Source organism: Pteropus medius, unplaced genomic scaffold, assembly GCF_902729225.1.
Source record: "Pteropus medius unplaced genomic scaffold, Ma_sr-lr_union100, whole genome shotgun sequence".
Lineage (NCBI taxonomy): Eukaryota > Metazoa > Chordata > Mammalia > Chiroptera > Pteropodidae > Pteropus > Pteropus medius.
In genome coordinates, this window is record NW_024356333.1 from 5084547 (window position 1) to 5104347 (window position 19801).

The 19801-nt window shown below is 37.6% G+C and overlaps 1 protein-coding gene across 11 annotated transcripts in view; it reads left to right on the forward strand.

Moving 5' to 3' along the window:
* TPK1 (thiamin pyrophosphokinase 1) overlaps positions 1 to 19801 on the forward strand; it is a 278577-nt gene that overhangs the window by 105757 nt on the left and 153019 nt on the right. For 8 of the 11 annotated variants that reach the window (XM_039861312.1, XM_039861315.1, XM_039861313.1 and 5 more), the window contains one exon: positions 103 to 172. The exons of the other annotated variants lie outside the window; for them this stretch is intronic. In XM_039861312.1, the coding sequence (XP_039717246.1) occupies positions 103 to 172 (70 nt within the window). The remainder of the gene's footprint in view (positions 1 to 102; positions 173 to 19801) is intronic. 11 annotated transcript variants of the gene reach the window in all.

Below are 19801 nucleotides of genomic sequence, written 5' to 3' on the forward strand. Positions count from 1 at the left end.
GTATGTACCCAAGTGCCTGCGTTTTGATGTTTATCATTTGGAAGATGTTGCTCTAAGCTCCTTACATTGACGTACTCTTTGTTTTTTTTTTTCTATTTGAAGCTCTTTTAAGAGCCTGTGCTGATGGAGGTGCCAACCGCTTGTATGATATCACCGAAGGAGAGAGGGAGAGGTAAGCTTCCTTTTAGCCAGTGTGCATCGAACCACTAATCGTGCCCTTCAGTTTGTTTTACTCTTTTCTGTGAATCTTCCCTCAAAATTAATAGAAAACCAGGCCAGTGAGAGAGCTGCTTAACCATGTTATGTTTTTTCTCTTTGCTTTGAATGGTTTCTCTCAATAGAACTAGGCCAATCATATTCTTATTTTAAAAAAAAAAAAAAATCTGCTACTTCAAAACCCTCAGTAAACAGCATTATCAAATATCAGTATTTGTGAGGACAATGAACATTGACCAAAATGAAACTTCACATGATAATTTAAACAGCATTTAAATGAGTAAAAGGTGATCTCATATAAGTGAAATACATGTTCTGTTACAGAAGGTGTGAGATTTTTTATATTAGTGTTGAGTAAAGCTCAGTATGATTTACTCTTAGTTACTTCTGAGTTATGTACACATATATTTAGGAGGTGAATAATTTATTTCTTAATTTGTTATCCGTGCTGTCTGGTTTTCCTGATTTTTGCATGGTGTGCTATTTTTAGATAAAAGAATACATTGGACAAAAGCAAAATTTAAATCTAGCTCATTGCCAACATGTATATAGTTCAACCTCTTGGAAAACACAAGAATTTATATAGTCCAGATATAAGTAGCCATGAAATTTAGTTTCACTTCTAGCATATGTATTATTAAATGTACTGAAATGTTTATAGTTTGAAAAATCACCCTTGCTACAAAAATAAAATGAAAATATTATGATGCAACATGCTATGTGAATTAAATATATGTATTTTGAAATGATGTGACACACATCTTTATGGCATCAAATTTTGTAACTTTATGCTTCTGAACTTGGAGCTGCTTTCTGAAAGCAGCTGGTCGCTTGTAGGAGGAAGGCCTGTTTCCTTTGAGACTGGCGTGCCGATGTCTGGGGACTGGATGCATTACCCGAGAATATAGCAATAGGGGCAGCCTAGGAAATGGTTTAAATTCTTAACTTTCTGTCTTCTTCATTTTTTTAACTTTATTCCTGTGACTGTATTCAGCAAGACCTGACGTGGACAGTGTGTGAAAAAATACTCAGGTATATGTTATGAAAAACTCCTGGGCCAGTCGGTTCAGGGACGAGCATGCTGCCCATGAGGCCAAGACGACGGTGGAGTCCCAAGTACTGCCGGCTTTCTGCCCGTAGCCACTTGCCGGCAGGCGGCCTAGTACCGAGCGTTATTTCCCTAGTGGCGGAGGCAGCTCACGAACATAACCGTATGAACCAGATCCGTGGACGGAAGTTAGCACAGTGCTTCCCCGCTCTCCCTTGATCATAAGAACCATCTAGAATGCTTGTGAAAAAATACAGGTTTCTGGACTTTAGTAAGAAAGGTAACACATAACACTTCAATTCACATTTAAAAGCAAAACATTACTAGATTTGGGGAGTGAGTACCATTGTTTTTTGCCCAAATTTCAAAATAATTATTTCTAATGTTTCTTAACATATTTATAAATAATCTTATGCAGGTCTTCCAAGAAGTTTCTATGAGTTATCTAACAACCGTGCGTTCATATATGAAGATGTCCAATAAGAAAATATCCTAGTAGTTGGTTTTCTAGTCGTAATAACATATTTGCCATGAGTCCCACTCTGGTACTTAGGGACGCGGCTGGCCTGGGTAAGGGCAGTCTCTGATAGGGAGATGAGTGAAGCTGGATGCCTCGTGTGGAACTTAAATCTTTGGAATAAATTTCATTAAATCCAAACCCTAACCTGTGAAACTGATTGGACACAGGCGACGCGACTAAACACAATTCCTGTTAGTTGTATTTTTAGTAGAAAGGCCTCACGATGGAAAAGGGAAAAACGTTCATGAGTTTTAAAAAGCCCAGCGTGGCTCGTGGACCACCGCTCTGCCTGTTCGCATATGTCCGCACCCACACCGGAATACCTCACGATTACGCCGTAAACACGAATGTGTGCGGAATCATCTCCCGTTGAAGACAAATGAGAGACTGACATCTAGAATGGGAGGGAGGAGGACTGACGTAGACAGCAGAGGCTCACGACGGACAGAGCGGAGGCAAAAGCCGGTCGTGGCCTTGGGTCTGAGCTGCTGCCGAATGCGTTCAGCCCTGTCCATTGTCCTTCATAAATGCTCCGTCTTTGTTTCAACTCTGAAAGTGGCCTCAATCTATTTATCAAGTTTATTATTATTATTAAGAAGTCCTAAATGTTTTTTCTTATTGTGAAAACAATACATGATGATTTGAATATATATTAGTGAGTCGAGAGAAACAAAAAGGAGAAAATGAAAATTATCTGTTATTTCTTACTAGGTAGCAAAGAGTTAGACTGAGTCTACCCATTGGTTCTGCCCTTTGGAGGAACAGAAATAGGACCGATTTTTCCTGCTGAAGTGAATATAAGCTCCATGAATATAGGCTTCCTTGGGGCTAGAAAATAGTCTGGGAACATCAGACACAATAAATATTTGTTAATAAATGAATATTCTATTACAGTTACTCTCTTCTCTTTTCCCATAAGATTTTGAGTGATTTTGATTGGCGACCCTCATATTTTGAATAAATAGATTCCCTCTGCTCCAAAAGCTAATAGGTTCTGATTTGGGTGTGTGTTGCGTCTGTCCGTTAAACTGAGGCAGGGTGAGGACCAGTCAGGAAAACAGAGTGGGCATTGCCAGTGATGGGCGCTTCCCAGCTTTGTCTGTGGACTTGGGATAAGAGAGGAAGAAATTTTAGGAAGCCTCAGTCTTGGTATTGTATTTCTGTCCTCGTAATTGACGGTTTTCCTAACCCCCGACGTTTAGTTTTAGAAATGTGATGTATCAGACGTATGGTCCAGTACCCCAGTTTCGCAGCTCCAACCCAATGCCGACTGAAGCGTCCTGTTTGTGTTCCGGTGGTTAAAAGTCCTGTGGTGGTCTCGTAACATCTGTCTCCTCCCAAGCAGGAAAACCGCCATTGGTCAGAACCAAGATGGTAAAGCATGGCCCACAACCAGAATAATCACAGGCCGTAGAGATGAAAAACAGACAAACCAAAAAAGAAACGAGAGAAACAGGGAAAAATTTTCTAGGAGAGGTTTATGCGGCAGATTTCTTTTCTTGCCCATCATTCATAGGCTTTGGAGGTTTGTTTTGTGTTTCTAGTGACGATTTTATTGACACTATATTAGATCAGGACAGTGCAAATTGTCCATATCAATGAATATTGAAAGGTGGTTATTTGTGTGTACCAGTAAGTAACAGTGATTAATGGAGAGTTAATCCCCGCGCCCCGGCCGTTCCTGCTTCTGCCACTTCACCAGATTCTGGGAAAACAGCTTCTGCTCCAGCGCATTTCAGGGCCTGAAAATAATCAGTTATGACAATATTACCAGTCTTTCCACTGTAGGGAATATTAAGAACAGAGAAGTTTTGGCCCAGTGGGTTTTCACAAAGGGAGCACGCTAATGTCCGTGGTCCTGAGATCAGTAGACTATTACCAGCATTGCGGGCCTTCTTCGTGCTCCCTGCCATTGCCACCCCCCCCGACCTAATTAATGTTAGATTCATTTCGCCTATTTAGGAGACTTTATAAGATAGAATTATAACAAACCGAATTTTGAGTAAATGGACATTCGGAGGGTGGATATAGAAATTCCTAGCTCTCCGAACCTTAAAAAGGATTAAGGAGCAGTGCTGTAGGCTCTTAGGGGAGCATTACGGTCATGCTGAGAGGTGAAGGAAGTGATGGGATCAAGGAGAAAGTCGTACAGAAATAGACAAGAATCACAAAATCGATGACGCGACAAAAGTCTGACAATATGGGAGAAATAGTTTATATTGATATTCTGTTTTAAAACTAATGCCTTTAATGATAGGTAAACATTTGTAAACTCCATTGAAGACCTTTGACAGTTAGACATTTTGATAGTTACTATGAATAAATGAATGAATGAATGAATGAAATCTAGTTCCTACCCTCAAACTTAGTGCAATAGAAGAGGAAATTACTATTCAATATGATAGATTATTAAGCGCATGAGAAACTTCTAGTTCACCATGGTAGGTTCTATGCCATAAGGAGGCATGGGGGGTGGACAGTCAATCCAAAATGGGGGCATAATATAAAATATTCTGAGGACCCTAGTGGAGTGTGAAAGCTTAGGGCCACAGAATGTGTGTGCGTACACACCTGCTGACTCAGAGATAAAGGGAAGGTTGTCCTTTGTGTCCTGGATAAAATCTAAACTCATTACCCTGAGAATCAGAGTTCAGCCTTAACTGCCTTTCAGCCGTGCCCGGTCCCTCCCAGCCTCCCCCAACCCTGCTCCTCGTGGCCTGTGCTCAGGCCCTTCTCACTGAGCTCCAGCTCGTGTGCAGCGGTACTGCCCGTGACCTGTTCCTGTCGTCTGCCGCCCATTCTGATCCGACAGTGCTCGTAGATCCTCGGCTGCACTGACCCTCAGAAGGTTTCAGTAGATATGGTGGCATGTCTTGTAGAATCCTCTCCAGGCACCTGTGCCTGGAGTGCTGTCCGCTCCGTAAGGCCCCTTATCCTTCCAGCCTAGAGGGGCTTGATGTCTCTTACACTGGACTGGGACTCTTAGATGACAGTGTTACGTTTACATGTTGCTTTGATTTAGAGCTGTGAAGACTTACAGCCTTTACAGAGTTGTAAATTTCTATCTGTTGTCCCTTAACTTTGCACGATACTTTATAATTTACTTTCTCACTTTATCTTGTGATTTAGCTATGTGTCGATGTAGCTGATCTCTCTCACTATGTGGTTGACTTCTTGAGGGTGGCAGGCATAATTAATGTTCTTTATATGCCTCATAATACCTAGTATGTAACGAGCATCCAAGAATTTATTTAATCAATGATTTTTCATTGGTATCTTAGCAGAAATGTCACAGATTTTAAGCTTTCTTTCAGCTAGGGATTTCTAAGCTATAATATCAGCTCTTGGAAATATCTTGATGCTAGAGAAGAAAATTTGGATGATTATATATCTTATTAGTATGTATAAACCAGAACATCTTATATCTAAAAAGATTATCCATGTTTTGTCTGAAATCATGTATAGAATAAGTCCCACTTATTTCCAGAATGTCACTGCATTCTAATTCCTATCTAAATGAGCCTTTTTATTCATGTGCCTTTGAATTCATTGGTATTTTGGGAGCAATGTGAATATCAGTGCTAAATGTGAGAGGTTTTTTTAATTGTAATTTTGTAGGACTTAGAGACTCTCGAACTCATCAGCATTATAGTCTAAGGCATAGCTACAAATTTTGCTATCATTGGTGTATAGGACTTTGAAATGGGAGCAGTTTTATTTTTAGGTTAGTTTTCTCAGAGTAATTGATGAATATGACATCCTGGACGTAAGGTCCTGCATGAGGTTATTTTTATATAAACATTGTTCTAGTTTAGCTCAGCCGTTTAGGAGTTGCTGTTCTGTTTAATTTAAAAGATTAGCACCCATCAAAAATTCCCTGAGTTCAAACAAATGACCTTTCAGTTAAACGCTCATTAACAGTGGCGAGATGAGGAGGGCCTGTGGCGCTTACACAGGGACACAAGACTCCTTCATAGCTTATTCCTCTTCCTTGATTGTCTCAGAGGTAAGATGTCAGACTTTCTAGCTTTATATGTTCTTGTAACTTTCTCATCAGTAGATCCAGTACCACTGTTCAGAGAAACCAAGTGGGAGGAGAAGATGACTTTTGGAACCCTAACTCTAAAACTAACTGTGTCCCAGCTAAACCAGTTTCAAAATCTGATTTAAATCACTGAACAATGTGGGAGGCTAGCTGTTAAAATTTTGCTCCTAAAGACTTAATTAACATAATTAAATCAGGCATCTGGCAGCAAGTATGTGATACACTCTTGAAGGAATCGGTGACTTGTCCGTCTGTCTCCATATGACTGCCAGCCCATTTGTTGTCAATAGCAGCAGCTTCCAGGCCGGGAATTGTGTAGTGAGAGGGTGCACGTGGGCTCAAAATCTGATTTTGTGACTTTATTACTGTGAGACATTTGACAGGTCATGTCACTTCCTTGGGCTGTAGTTTCTTCATCTCTGAGGTTTCAGGGAGAGAGTATTACCTTCTGGATTACTCAGAGAAATCATGAGGAAATGTGTTATTTGAGCTGGTTATAAAATATTTGTAGAAGTTAGAGAGGATGGAAGGTGGCCTTTCAAAACTATAGTGTGATGGATTAGAGAATAGTTCAACATACATATGATGTAGTTTTAGGCCATAGCTCTAAATAACATGGTTAATATTTTGAATGCAGTAGTTATAAAGCTTAGAAAAAGTATAAGCACTTTTCATATTGTGGTTGGAACGAAGGAATGCAGTGTTGGGCTTCTCTGATTCTTTTTTGTTTTTGATCAGTTTGTTCAGGTATAATTTCATACAATATAATGCATCCATTTTAAGCCTACAGATCAATTAGTTTTTAAGTGGTATTCAGTTGTATATACCACCACAGTCAAGATTGAAACATATTCATCATCCCCAAAATTTCCTTTTTGTCCCTTTGTAATCAGTCCTCACCTCCAACCCCCTGACCTTCTAGAGTGTCACGTAAATGGAATCATACAGTTTGTCATCTCTTGTGTCTTTTTTTTCACTTATCACATGCTTTGGAGTTTCATCCATGTCATTGTGTGTATCAGTAGTTCGTTCCTTTTCAGTTTTGAGTAGTGTTTCATTATATGGTTCACTACAGTTTTGTTTCTTCATTCAGTGCACTTGATGGACTTGATTCTGAGGAATTGCCCCTTTAGTTGGAATCTGTTACCAGTTTTTCAAATGCTTGTTTGGGTGGAATATTGGGCCTTTCATTAGAAACAAACAAAATTTTCAAAGTTGTCAATTCAACACTAGAGGTTAAATAGTGTTGGCTTATATATAAGGCCTATATTTGCTGTATCTTAATGAAAATTCTGCAAAAGCTTGCTCAATCTTGTTAGGTTTTTATGGAATAAGAGAATAAATATAAAATTATTATAAAAATTATTATGGAATAAGTTGATGTCAAGTATCTGAGCATACATTGTGATCTCAGTAACCTCCAATATGTGTGACAATCGATTTTAGTCCACCTGTGACTATAATTTTCTCAGTGAGATTTATTTTAACTAATATTTAAACATTTCACGGCATAGTCAAAATGTACTGTAAAATATGCTGTAACATATATAGAAAGGAACAAATGCATACTTAAGGAAAACCAAAGATTTTTGGTTTAGCTTGATTCTTACAAGCCTAGCCTTAAGTAATATTTAGTCATTTGATTCAGCCAGTTTCTATTAAACATGCAATCAAATTACTAACCTCTGTAAGCATGTCAACATTATTGAGTCTTTAAATCAAAACGATGGAGGGTAAAATGATTAGCACATTTAAAGGAAAATTTATACTAGGAGTCTTGGTATTAAAGAACCTCACACAACAAACTGAGGACGTATTTATCTTGAATTATTGATTAAATTAGTTTAGTAATATTTTAGTCTGTTGGTTATCAGTGGTATAAATCAGAGATCTCAAAGTTATCTGTGCATAGCTCTGAATCATTTTAGGGTATTGGAGGAGGAGGTATGCGTATGCAAAGATGCTATGTTTGTCAGATCATGCATGCAGTCAAAAGGAATTTTCAGTATGAGATCATTTTAAGCAGCTGCAGGAAGTCAGTTTACAACTAAATTTAATCAAAGGCATTTTTCTTTATGGCTATTCTATTTCATAAAGTATATTTCTGACAAAAATATACTTTACTACTCTGCGGATGGAGTCTTCAAAAATAAATTACTTTCAGATGATTTTTCAGAGAAGTCTGGATCATCTGTCAAAAGTTTTGAGTAACACATGACTCCTTTAATTTTACTTATTCAAAAAAAAGTCGAATTGTTTTAGCACTCGTTAATACGATTTGAGAGCTATGTTTTTTATCACATTTTTTGGCTTCAATTTATTATTAGACTGCTGTGTTAAGAAGTAAAAATGAGTAATTGCATAATACTCTGTGTGTGTGTGTGTGTGTGTGTGTGTTTTAAAATGTTGTGGAATGGCCCCTAACCATCCGGTTTCTCATACACATTTAAGTGAATGCACATACATGCATGCTTACACACACACACATACACACGCACTCACACACACTCACACACACACTACTTCCTGCATGGTTTTCTTGTTATTAAAATTTTGATTTTGTGTTATTTAACCAAGGGTAAGTAGAATAACTCCAACAACAAGATGGTGTACATTGTTCGTTGACACATCATTATAGGACTTGAAATTTGAGTTGACAATGAGATCGCACCTGAGCCAGCTATGGCCTTCCTATCGTTAGGGCACAGAAAAGTGACAGCTGGAATTCAATTTAAGCAAGGGCTAGTTAATAAATTTTGTTGGAAAATATCCAGATGACAGTTATACCAAGAAGAGCACTGAACTATCACATGCGGTTCTGGGTTAGAGATCTGAGATGGCTCGAGACTGTGTTCCTTGAAGACTTCTATTTTGCCTCTATAGCCAGAAATTTGAGAATATGCTGAAATTATCTCAGAAAGGATATTTAAAGCACAACAGAAAGATTTTACCGCCCTAAGAAAAAGAATCAGTGTGTATATGTATGTGTATGTATATGTATGTAGAATATCTTAAATGCTTAACTCTGGGTGTTGTATGTCCCAAAAAGAGTCAGAGAGCTAGAGAAAGTAGAAGAGCTAGAGAAGGAGACTTAAATGATGATCAAGAGGATATTAATCCGTAAATGAAAGGGACTAGAATATAAAAAATCATGAATATTAAAAATGACTTACTCTCTAAACTTTGTGACTTAGAATTGTAATTAGCACTCAAGACTTAAACCCTGTCACTTTCTGTAAACACGGATAGGAGCAGCCGAATGCAAGTACAAATACAAATGAAACCAAAAACTGCCCATGGATGCCCACCCAAAACAGCTTCTCTCTGGCTGCCTGTGCTGTTGTCACGCCCTAGGACTGTCTAATGGTCTTTATAAATCCCCCTCCATATGCACCTCCTTAACTTAATGCTCATTGTAATAGAAAATGTCCCTAGTTATGAGGTCTTTAAAATTCCTCACTCTCTTAATGACAGTGAAGGGGAATTAAATCGTTTCCTGTCATGTATGTACATGATTAAAAAAATAACCTCATGCATTTTGAGAAATTTAATAAATTTCTTCCCAAATTAATATATGTATTTGATGTGCAGTTCCTTAGCTTTGTGAAAGCTTATTAATCACGAGATTCTGTATATTTTCCCTGACTTCATGTTACCATATTTTTTTCCTAAGTAAACTTTTTAAAATCCCACTCTTACAATTCATGATTTTCCTGAGTGGGGGCAGGTATGGTTTGTTTAGATATTTTTTGCTTTTTTAATAATCAAACTTTTTCAATTGCAGTCGATAAACAATATATTAGTTTCAGGTGTACAACACAGTGATTAGACACTTACATAACTTAGAAAGTGATCACTCCGATACACCTAGTACCTATCCGACACCATACATAGTTATTACAGTATTATTGACTATATTCCCTATGCTCTTTTTAAAAAATTCTTCAGTGAAATATTATTGAGACAGGTTTACATGACATGGTACAGGGCTCCAGAATCTTTATGATAGTTAAGAGAATTTTTTTTTCTGATTTATAATATATTTCATTTCATTACTTAAAAGCACAGCTTTGCTTAAAGAACACAGTGATATAAATTTTTACAAGATTTCCTTGATTTATGTTTTTAAGATAAAATTTCCTACAAGATAAAAAATTTAGTTCTATTACTTAAAAAATTAAGTTGTTTATAGACAGGAAAAATGTTTTCTGACTTGAAGTATAGTACTTACAAAGGCAGCTGAAGTCCAGAAGCTTAGAACTCATTTTTCTATGTAAAGTATCATCGCGTTTATTACTTCATGCAGAATTCGCTTATTTATCACCAGCGGCCTCTAGTGAGTATTCAGTTTTTTTCTGTGAGGCTCTACATTAGTAGGTTATTAGTAACTGGAGAGCAGTTCCATGCATTAGGAACAAGAAAAACAACTATAGTTTCTGTCGTCATAGCGTTTTATCAGTCAGTGGCAAGAACATTTTTGCATAATAGTGCAGTCTTCCGACTGCTATTCCCAGTAATAGGCCTTTCATACTGAATTTCCTCCATGTGGCCGTTGTTCTCCAAAGTGAGAGAAGAGTTAATGGTCATGCATTGTACTGATGCCTCTAATGCTTTTAATAGGATGGAATCAAGTTAGGCTACGGGGGCAAAGGTTACCAAAATGAGAGATGCTAGCAGGAGTCGAGTCCACACTGTCCTTATTTGTTCAGTTTTAAGCAAAACAGCGTTTGAGTAATTTTAATGTAATTATAATTACAAATAATAACAATACAAAAATAAATTCAGCAAACCAAATCTGTATCATTTAATATTTACCTTTAAAAAAAAACTTTATATATTCCTTGGGTTGTAGCAGGGAACAAAATGCCTAACTTCACTGAACTTTCATAGAGACAGATACTAAGTCAGATACATAATTTAAAAGTGTGTTATTAGTGACAAGGACAATAAAGCAGAAGGAGGGGCGGCATATTTTGCAACAGGGCGGTAGCAGTTGAGGTGAGGGGAAGCCTCACTGCGAAGGCGACTTCTGAGTTAAGACATGTAAAAGGGAAGAAGTAAGCCGCTTGTGCAGAGACTCTGGGCCCTGACAGTGGTATCAGTTAGTAATTGCTGCATGACAGCACACCCCGAATTTAGTGGCTTTAGCGATTTATTGTGGTTCACAAATCGACAGGGCACCGAGGCCGGTCTTCTGGGCTCACTCGTGTCAGTCCTATGGGTCAGGCAGGTACTGTTGCTGTTGATGTCAGCATGTAGCTGGGACTCGCTCTCATCTTGGGAAGGTCGGCTGCCTGTAAGCTGGGTCATCTGACTTTTCTCTCTGATTCTCCATCTTTTAGCCTATTAGCCTCAGGCTTGTCCAAGGTTGTTGTCATGACCCAGAGAAGGGTTTCAGGAGCGCAGAGGTAGGGACTGCACCTCCACTAGAGGCCTTGGTGAGTAACGCCCATGCTGTTACCATTTCTACTGCATTTCGTTGGTCAGAGCAAGTTACAAGGCTAATACAAATTCTGGTGGTGGGGAAATAGACTTATACTAGCTCCCTGATGGAAGAATCTGGAAAGTCCCATTATAAAGGATTGTGGATGGAAAGGAGGAAATAATTATGGCTAATGTTGCAAAGGATCTACTACAAGTAGAAAAATCGAGGGAGGAACTTATTCGGGAAAATGGTTAGAAAGGTAACTGGGGGCGAACCTGGAGCCGAGGGGCGATGGAAGCTTAGAACCATGAGTATAGAGGGCATTTGAGGCCACGTAGCCTGGTCAGATGCCCGCATAAGTGCAGACTGAAGAGGACGGGGGCCCAGGGACCGAGCTCTGGGCATTCCAGTGTGAAAAAGTCCACGCGAGGTGGAGGAACCATCAAGGAGAGAAGAGTAACCAGTGCGCTGGAGGGAAAACCAAGAAATCGTAGTCCTTAAATCAAGCGGAGAAAGCGAATCAAGGAATAGAGGTGATCAATTGTGTTAGATGCTTCTGATAGATGAAGTAGCATAGGAAAATTGATCATTAGATTTAGCAGTGTGGCAATATGGTGTCTTTGGAGGTTGAAAATGTAAAAGTATATACAGATATATGTATATATACACACACACATACACATAAACATATATATAAATATAAAATAATTATAGATTGTGGGAATATATTAAGATGTTTAAGTTTCTTTTTTGTGATGTCTTTTGTATATTTGATTGTTTCAGTTTCTATTTGAATAAACTATTGCTGTCACCTCTGTCTGAACAAGAATAGTCACCTTTGTATTTCTTTTCAATGTTTTCCCTAATATGCCTTTTATTTCTATTAATGTTATTCATCAGCTAATGGTTTTATGATTTCAGAGTGACCTGTACCTAGGCTGTTATCACCTGATTGAATTCTTTCAGACCCCTGGAAGAGAGAACATTTTAAGCATTGTAGAGATCTTCCCGGGCTCCAGCCACCGTCTCTTAGGATAATGGTTCACACATTCATACAAAGTGGATAGAAGCAGAAAGATGAAAACAAACTAGGAAGGACAGGAAATCAAGTATTTACTTTAGCAGGACAGCATATGACTTACGAAATTCTTTTACTGTCATCTCCTTAAGTAAAGTTTTAGTTCCTGCTGTGGGGGAAGTGGTGGGAAACAAGGAAGAATAAGGATTAAAAACACTTCCGGCAGAATCAGTAGCGAGGCAGCTCATTACTCTGCTGAGGACAACCTGGGAGGGGCGGACAGCCTATTAGTGACCCTCACGGCATTTGTGTCTCGTCGAATTCCATGTGTCACAGCTCCGCTGAACCACAGAGAAAAGCATAAAGCAAATAAGTTACACAGAGTAAGTCACTATCGGCGAGCCAGCCGTTTCTCTTTGCGAAGGCGAGGCGTTGGCATTAACCTATGTATGTGATTTGGCTCTTTGTGTTTGTAAATAAGAAAAGATGAAACCTTCCTGTGTGCACTGTGTCAGGCTTGACAGCTCGATGTTTTCTGGCACAACCCCGCACCACCACGACTTCCTTCTGGGAAAGTAGCCCCATAGCTTACCGTCTGTTTAAAGTCTCTCTCCTTCTTTTTCTCTTCCTTTTAGCCGCTTTTGGAAAACAATTATAGCAGAGGGCAGTCACAGACTCAGAAATGGGGAAGTGGCCTTCACGATGTCCTGTGCTCTTCTCTCGTTTCATACCCTTTCTTTGACCTCTTATGTCTTCCTACTTCTTTCCATTGCCCGAACATAGGTACTATGTGTGCCTCTCATCCTCTAGCTATGGTCTCATTAACTTATAACTTTTCGTGCAGTGTCAATTATTACGAAGCCTTTTCTTCCCTTTCTCTTACTCACTCCTCCCAGCCTGGCTCTTCCCGGTTCTCCTGTAGCATTCTGCACCTGACTCGCCGTGTCGGTGACTCGGTTCTGTAGTATCCACTCTTAGACTTTAAGCCTTCTGAGTCTCCGATAACTTTTGTGTGGCCCATACAATATATATTTAATAAATATCTGATAGGTTGAATTAAGTATCGCACATGCGGAGGATTCATGAGGACATAGTTTTACCTCTCCTCAGCTCAGTTTCTGTATTTACAGCTTTTAGCTGAACTCGGGCACTGAAATACAGACTCCAGCTGTCTGAAATCTCGTTGATACTTTTTTTAACCAGCGGTATAAAATAAAATATTAAATGAAATTTCTGAGATTTAAATACTGTTTTTTGTCTTTTAAAATTGTTTACTGTTTATGATAAGGTTTAAAGAGATGCTTAGAAAGATGGCTTGAACCAGCTTACAGATGACGTAATGACTAGTCTGTCTCACAGGAATAGACAGATGTTCTTCATTTGTGATGACTTGTTAGAGTTTCACGTTAATTATTGTACTAGTCATGTATGTAGACCCGCAGCCGAAAGCCCTACATCAATGTCTCTTATCCCTTACCTACAAAACTCGTTTCCTTCCAAAAAGTTAAGAATGGGTTTTTTAAGAACAGCATCTTGCAGGGATGATGAAAGAGAATACAATGACTATAGGCTATGTGCTTAAGTGTAAATTATGTTATAAATTTTGTTTTCTGGAAACCACTGTATAAATATGATTTAGTAGAAAAAACCATCTTTCCACACAAATTCTTATTCACATTTTATTCACCTCAAAGAAAACTTGCTAGGTTGTAAGCAATATGTAAAAATTCATTTTAATGAAATTTTTGTTGTCTGATATGTATTATGTGATTCAGTATGCACATAATCTTTGGTCTCCATATTTTTACTGTGAATATTCTATAAAGTTTATTTCTGTAGTCCTCATTTCTTAGTGTTTTCATCTTTCATTGACTCTTTCTGGAGCAAAGGAAGCTGTACATTTTGCGTACTGAGTTGATACTGAATTTTAAAACTGCTTTTCTTCTAGAATCTTTTTTCCTTAGGTTTTGCTGTTGAATTTATTTTTTCTTCTTTATGCCTCATTCTTTTGCTTGAGCTAGACAGGTCATTAGTTAAACAGGTAAACTGGTTCTGTGGACAGAAATAATCACCTTCCCAGAAACAACTGGTCAGTTACCTAGAGTTTTCTGAGCATTGAAAATCGAGCAAAGGCCCAGTTTATCCCTTTGTATAAAGAGTCCATTCTCATGGTCATGAAAAGTCACTGACCAAGCATTCTACCACCTGCATGTATAATATTAAACTGCCGGCACTGGGGAGGCAATGAAATAATTTCTGATGTAGCATTCTAACGTGTGCTGGGTATAGTAGTAGAGGTAGTATCTTATCAAATGTTATTCTGAATATTAAGTTTTTTGATTAAATACATGATTGTAAAATTGTGGTTAATTACTTTAAAGAATAATCTTCACTAACATTTTAGGTACTGATTCAAATTTGAAATTATAATATAAGTCAATGAGAAAATGGTTTTCTAAAATATGTCTTTTTCAAAATTTGTGGTGTGCCTAGACTATAAAATACTGCTACAAAATTAAATCACTTATATAGACATTAAATATAGATAAATAAATATTAAAATATGTAATCTAGTGGGATAATTTAAGCTAGTGTGAATAATAACTAGGATAAAATATGTAGACAACATTGAAATTCTTAACTTACTTTGATGACATAATTGATTTTAATTAATACCAATTTCATCATGTATATAAATGGAAGTTTTCAAGTCTCAACAAGTTCTCTTAGTAGTCATATCTATTCTGTGGAGTATTGATTTATAGTTGATTATTCTGAACGAGTGAGAAAATAAACTATGTGTTACAGAACATGCTTTGTATGATTTCAATCCCATTAAATCTTGGAGCTTTGTTTTCTGGCCTCGAGCAGGAGTTGACAAAATGTAGCTTGCAGGCCAACTGCCTGTGAGTAAAGTTTTATTGGAACTCAGCTGTGCTCACTGTTTTCCTGTTCTCTACAGCTGCTTTCTCGCTCCCGAAACAGAATTAAGTAGTTGTGACAGCGCTTATAGCCCACAGGGCCTAACATGTTGACTCTCTGGCTTCTTAAGAAAAAAATTTGCTGTCTGCTGGCCTAGAATATGGCTTATTTTGAAAAATGTTTCATGCGCAGTTGAAAAAAGAGTGTGTATACCTGCTGTAGTTGGCTGGAGTGTACTTATATCAATTGGGTGAAGTTTTCTGCTAATGTCTCGTATTCTTACTGGGTTTTTTTAAAACAGCTTTATTGAGATGTAATTTACAGTCCATACAATTCACGCATATAAAGTATACAATCCAATGGCTTTTTAGTGTATTCACAGGTATTTTCTCAATGGTATTTGTGAACCACAAAAGTTTTTAATTCCAAATTGAAGTCCAATTTACATGTTTTTCTTTTGTTGCTCATGCTTTGGTATTATATCTAAGAATGCTTTGCCAAATCCAAGATCATGAGGTTTTACCTCTATGTTTTCTTCAAAAGTTTTATAGCTTTACCTCTTAACACTTAGATTTTTAATCCACTTTGAGCTGATTTTCATGTATAGTGTGAAAACAGTAAAGGTCCAACCTCATTCTCTTGCATGTAGCTATCCAGTTATTCCAGCCATTTGTTGAAAAGTCTTTTGTTGAAAACACAATACCTGCCCCACTGAATAGTCTTGATACCCTTGTCAAAAATGAGTTGACCACAGATGTGTAGCTTTACTTGTGGACTCTCGGTTCTGTTCCATTGATTCGTATGTTTAGCCTTGTGCCACTACCACAGTATGTTGATTATTGTGCTTTATATCAAGTTTCGAAATCAAAGGATGCGAGTCCTCCTACTTTCCTGCTGTTTTCCCACCGTGCGAATACCGTTGCTTCACGTGTTTTGTCTGGTTTTCTAAATGGTTGCAGTGAGAAGTTAATTCCCATAGCGTGGACAGAAGTAGCAGCCTGTATGTTTTAATTTCTTACTGTCTCATAAAATGTATGTTGCTGCCACTGAGTTAGAATGCTCAGTTATAGAACTGAATATTCATTTGTTTGCTTGTTTACTACCTAGAATGAAATATGCTTTCAGCAAGCCTCAAGTGATTGTGTCTCTCTTTACCACATCTCTGTTCATTAAAATAAATCAAACCAAGAAGCATAACTACAGCATACCTAGGGATCGATGGCTTATGATGTGGACTGACTTTACATCATACTCATACTGCTGCTTGGTGACTGTGCAATTCTGGTTGGACGTAACAAGTGAAGCAGATTTCAGATAAGGGCCAAGATTTTGGAAGAAGTGAAATCGCGTCTTGGGAGGAAAGTGTAGTAAGAAAATTCTCCTATGCCAGGCAAGGTCATCTGTCCATTCGGGAAGGAGCAGGGGGAGGACGGTTTGAACCTGTGTGGCAGCTGTGCAGGTTGCTTTGTATCTCTCAGCTTTGGCTTTCTACCATAAAATAGGGAGGACAAAAATTAACCTTATAGAACTCTTATGAAAATTAACTAAAATTATACTAATTAATAAATATGAAATGCACAAATAAAATAGAGATATCAAATGCATTTCTTATATACAGAAAAGAAATATTTATTCAAGAAATATTCAAAAATGTTTCTTGGGAGGTGTCTTCTACAGTAAGGGCCCGCAGAGCTTTCTCTTTTCTGCAGCTTTTTTTAATTTAACAATTATTTTGAAAATTAAAGTTATTTTCTGTCTTGTAGTGTAGATTCCTGGGCTTCTCTATTTGAGAAGAAGATTAAGATTTTCAGAGATGAAACATCTTAGCTGGGTAACTAGTGTGGGAGTCATTTATAACAACCCCAGTGGCTGTTCCGTACTATTTAATGTTATTACAGAGTCTAAGAGTTTTCATTTTTAATTTTTCCCTCTCTTTTTTGTTTGCTTTTATCAATTTTCTTTTTTTTAGTTACTGAATTAAGATGTACTTTATTAAAGTTTAAAAAATAATTCCATCTCATAAGATAATCAGTAGAAACAGCTTTATTCATTTATTTCCGTTATTTCCATGGATCGGACTAGTACGCTTATGCAGGTATTTAAATATCTTTTGGCACCTTTATTAGAGATAAAGAAGAGTTGAACTGATTGTTATCTATAAGCAAAGACAAAATGTGGTACCAATTTTGGATCACCCTCTTTTCCACCCTACCCCCCAATTAAATGATGCAGTTTTGCAGATGTTAGCCCAAGTCTTTGAATGATGACCTCCTCCTTTCTTTAGACTGAATGCCGTTTTTTTCCTTGTGTCTCTAGCCATACTCTTCTCACGCCAATGTTCTCATTCTCTCCTAACATATTCCTTTAATCAGAATCTTTCTGTTCCTTGAGCAACCAGCACAAACATTTCTTTCCTTCTGCCTAAGTTATACCTTTTATTTCTAAATATACAGTTTGACCAAATTAACACTGATTAATAAAATCAAGGGGATAGTATATTTGTGTCAAGAATTTTCTCCATAAGAAACTCATTCTGTTTTGTACATGCGTATATGGGAGAGGCTGTAGCATTGGCTATTAAAGAAAAAGGATTGCGCTGCCTGGGTTTGAATTTCAGTTCTAGCTCTTATTACCCTTATAACCTTGGGCAGGTTACTTAGTTTCTCTGGTAATCACTTTTCTTTAACCACATGGCTTAAATCATGCTTGCCCTGTGCTAGGAGTTTTCTAAATGTTTGCGTATATATTAACTCTTAATCATCACAACCACTCTAAGTTATCCTTATTTTACATATGAAGAAATGAAGCTCACAGTGGTTAAATTTAGACAGGCCAGGAAGTAGGGGGACAGCCATAAGAGTAATTCCTTGGTGTTTCTTTCTTCGGTCTGCTTTCCCACTCCTCTCTCCCCTTCCTTTCCTCTTCTGGCCTTTTTCTCCCCTTTCTACCATTTTCCACCTCCTCTCTCTTCCTTCCCTCCCTTTTGCTGCTTCTCCTTCCTCCCTTTTTTCCTACCTTCTTTCCCATTTCCCCACACCCCGACCCTCTTTCCCCTTTTCCCTCCTACCAACCTCTTCTCCTTCCTTCATCTCCTCTCTCCTTCCCCACCCTTCCCCTGCCTTACCTCTTCGATTTTTATATTATCATACACAGCATCTGTGTACTTGGTGCTCTGAGGAACACCAAGATCAGTCAGAGACAGGTCCTGCTCAAAGGACCTTACAATCTAGTAGAAGCTAAAAGACACAGAAATTGCTTCAAATGAAATGGAAAGTTATAGCTTTCGTGCTGTGTAAGTTTTAAGAGATTGATTGTTTCTTCTGCGGGAACAAAGAAGTCTCTGTGGAGGGATATCTTTCATTGGTATCGTGTCTTATGGAATACAGGAGTTGTATTTTAACACATCACGTTTAGGCATATTTTCTAAATATATCAACTATTTTCTTGATTTTTACATGCGGTGGATTTTAGCTTATTAATTAGTCTCAGCTCTTTTTTAACTCTTATTTTGTCATTAGCGAGTGGCAAGTACAGTAAAAAATGAAATGTACATATCTAAGGCGTCTACACCATTTATGGAGAGTTCGGAGCACCTTTTGGTACTAATAAGTCAGTGGCTGTAAATTGAGGATGCCAGGAAGAAGCGTACTAGTCCGATCCATGTCAACAGTAGGCAGAAATGTGATCAGTAACAACGCAAATCCATATACCCTTAGTCGCTATGTGCAATCAGTCCCCAAAGAGTTCTGAACATAATCTTCCTGTGTAAACTGCCTTTTACATCATAACGTAGTTTTGTACATCTGTGAAGTGTCATTCCCGATAAGTACCCCTACAGAACGCCCAGGTACCATGACAACAGGTGCCTCAGGAAATGTGAGATTGGCTTTTAATTGCAGTGTCCAAAAGTACAATTTAGAAAGTTTCAAAAACTAATGTATTATATGATGAAAAGTTATAATAATTTAAGTCATTGCAGCATGTATACTAAGTGTATTTTTGGCACGAGTCTTCATAGAAATAAGCATCCTGGTTCATTGTTATACTAGAGAACATTATATTAAAATTTATATAATTTTGTTTTCCTGTTTTCGTTTTATATGAAAATATAAGGGAATTTACATGATTGCTTTCCTGCATTATTCACAGTGTAGGATAGAAAGAGATCTGATTTTCTTTAAAATGATACATTGTAAGGGCACAGGCATTCAACTGCCCGGATGTATCAGTTTTTATTTTACATTTTTATTGACAGAATCGATACCATATTTGGAAACTGCCAATTAGATTCTAGATGTCTGAGGGACCAAAATTTGTAGAGCAATAAAGTCGGTCATTCAGACCATAGAAAGTACTAATATTCTGTGGTCTATAAATGTTGGTAGTAAAGGCATTTTAAAGAAACTTTAAAAATGAGTAAACTTTTGCAACAGGAAAAAAAAGAACTAATGGTCTGTTTTCAGTCCTAATAGGGCAAAGGTATAAGGTATTTACCTAAATAGGTATAAAGCGAAATTGAATAATATATATGGTGGCAAGGACATTATGAAGAGAAAGTTTATGGGAAAATGTTGAAATCAGACAAGGGATATAAAAACCTAGGCACT